Below are 2288 nucleotides of genomic sequence, written 5' to 3' on the forward strand. Positions count from 1 at the left end.
AGAGAGAGAGAGAGAGAGAGAGAAATACAGATCTCTGCAGAGTTCTCCAACGTGTTTCTTAATTTGGTATGTGATTTCCATTTGTAATAAATAGTCAAAGACCGATTTTTATATATAAGAAGCTTAAAAAACCTGTAAACACAAAGCAGTTGGTTTTGGTTCATGTCTTCAATATTATATTATGTTCAACAAGCATTTTGAGATCAAAATTCTTTCAAAGGAATTTGTTTTAACCGAAAGAGCAAACATACAATTAAATAGAAACTTTTGAAATTAAATCATTATATCTTGCATATTTTCTTTTGTTCTCTAAAATTGATTTCAAATTTTGGTATAATGCCAGCAATTTCGAGGGAGAAGGTAAATCGATTAGATCACCCCCAATACTCAACTGGTACTTATTTCATCGATCCTGCAAGGATGAAAGGCAAAATCAGCTTCCGCGGAATTTGAACTCAGAACAAAAGGACAGACGGAATACCACTACGCATTTCGCCCGGCGTGCTAACGTCTCTGCCAGCTCGCCGCCTTTTTTATTTTTTCTAATATCGGCAAAATGACAGGTCACGAAAGTAATTTCCTGATCGCAGACCGTCCAATAATTATTCGCCCGGTTTAGATCGAGTTGGGAGTATCCCTGAAGCTACTCTCAAAAAAGACGCAATCAGTTAAATCGAACATGGAACCATATGAGTACGAAGCGAACATTCTCAAACATACGGCTGTGTCTATGTTAAATGTCTGTGAAGAGAAATATACCTGAGTCTACTTAAAGTTATTCTTCATGTAACTTTTGATTCAATAGTCGATCGATATATTGCTAAATGTTTATGATTCAATACTTAAATGAATTCTAATATATTTCTCAAAAATTCCCTACAGTAATGCGAGTAACAATTCTTTGTGTTTTCTTTTACAGTTCGTGTTTCTATCTCTCCAGAAAATCGCATTTGGCAACATTCCTCTCTTCTCAATGTCAAGACGGATTTTGTTTGCAAACAACTATAGTTCTGAACGGAACGCAACTTTAGAATGGCATCTCAACAATGAAGCTAATGAAGAGGTAAGTTGTGGATAGCTTTACCAACACATATTCCCAAATTACATTGTCTTTTAAGACCTTAGTCGTAGACTCCAATACTAAATAATTTTGGTCGTATTTATGAAACTTCCTAGGAAACTTAAATCTTCCCTAGTTCTTGAGTTCAAATGTAATTTATATCCCCAGAGAAATTGAAAACCAAAGTCGAAGAAAACGGAAAGAGCTAACTACTTCGTACTTTTTGTTCGGGCTTAAACATTAGCACTATTAACAAAAAAGTTAGTCGATAAAATTTACACAAGTACTTAAAAGATACTTTATATGATATAATCGAATCCATCAGGTTGAAAAGTTGCAGTAACCTCGGCGGAAATTGAACTTAAAACGTAATGTTCGGCAGCTAGATACCAGGTAGCAGCCTAACGCTATTCGTCAACGCTCAAAGTATTCTACTTGCGTTCAGCTCTCTCTATAATGATAATAAGCATACTATACATGCACACCAAACGTGCACGCAAACAAACATGCAGATACACATGGCTGTAAACTAGAATCACCGTCATACAAGCGCCGTTGTTCGTTTTCACTTTCCCATGGAAAATCCGGCCGGCCATGGGAAATGGCACCCTGCTGGAAACAGCTGAAGATTGTTGACAAAAAGGGCATCTGACTGTCGATATACTGCAACAAATTCATTGTGACCATGTAAGAATGCAAAACTATCCCTTAACTGGTGATAATGCTGCTGCTGATGATGATGATGTATGTGCGTGCTTATATATATATATATATATAAAAGACAAGTTATAAAGTTATATATATAGAAGACAAGTTGTAAATAATGGTCATTTCATATTTTTCCTTTATTAGAGTAAATTTGGCTTACAGCTATTTTCCAGAAGTCGTTAAGTCGTTATAGGTACATTACTGATAGGTTAACTCGATTGGTCTATTGATCAATTGAGAAAAATTGAACCACCTAAAAAGATTAATGCTACTTTTATCAGAGCCATTTCTGGTTGTAACAGAGGAAAGCGCTCTGAGAGTTCTGCTTTGTCTTATATATCCCTACCACAGATTTGCAATATAGAATTGTGATGAACCATAACCTTGGGCTCTACCATAAGAATACTTGGAGTTCTTCACTAATCTAAACATTTTCTCTCCCACCCAGTAAACACACGCACTATATATTCGTTCTTTACTCGTTTATTATTGTTCTTATTTTAAGTCATGACCATTATAT

General features: G+C 35.4%; 1 protein-coding gene across 1 annotated transcript in view; it reads left to right on the forward strand.

The window, feature by feature from the left end:
• LOC106867322 (cilia- and flagella-associated protein 65) overlaps positions 1-2288 on the forward strand; it is a 720747-nt gene that overhangs the window by 593616 nt on the left and 124843 nt on the right. The window contains exon 27 of the mRNA XM_052971190.1: positions 920-1063. Coding sequence (XP_052827150.1) covers positions 920-1063 — 144 coding nt within the window. The remainder of the gene's footprint in view (positions 1-919; positions 1064-2288) is intronic.

This window comes from Octopus bimaculoides, chromosome 10 (assembly GCF_001194135.2).
Source record: "Octopus bimaculoides isolate UCB-OBI-ISO-001 chromosome 10, ASM119413v2, whole genome shotgun sequence".
NCBI classification, from domain to species: Eukaryota; Metazoa; Mollusca; class Cephalopoda; order Octopoda; family Octopodidae; genus Octopus; species Octopus bimaculoides.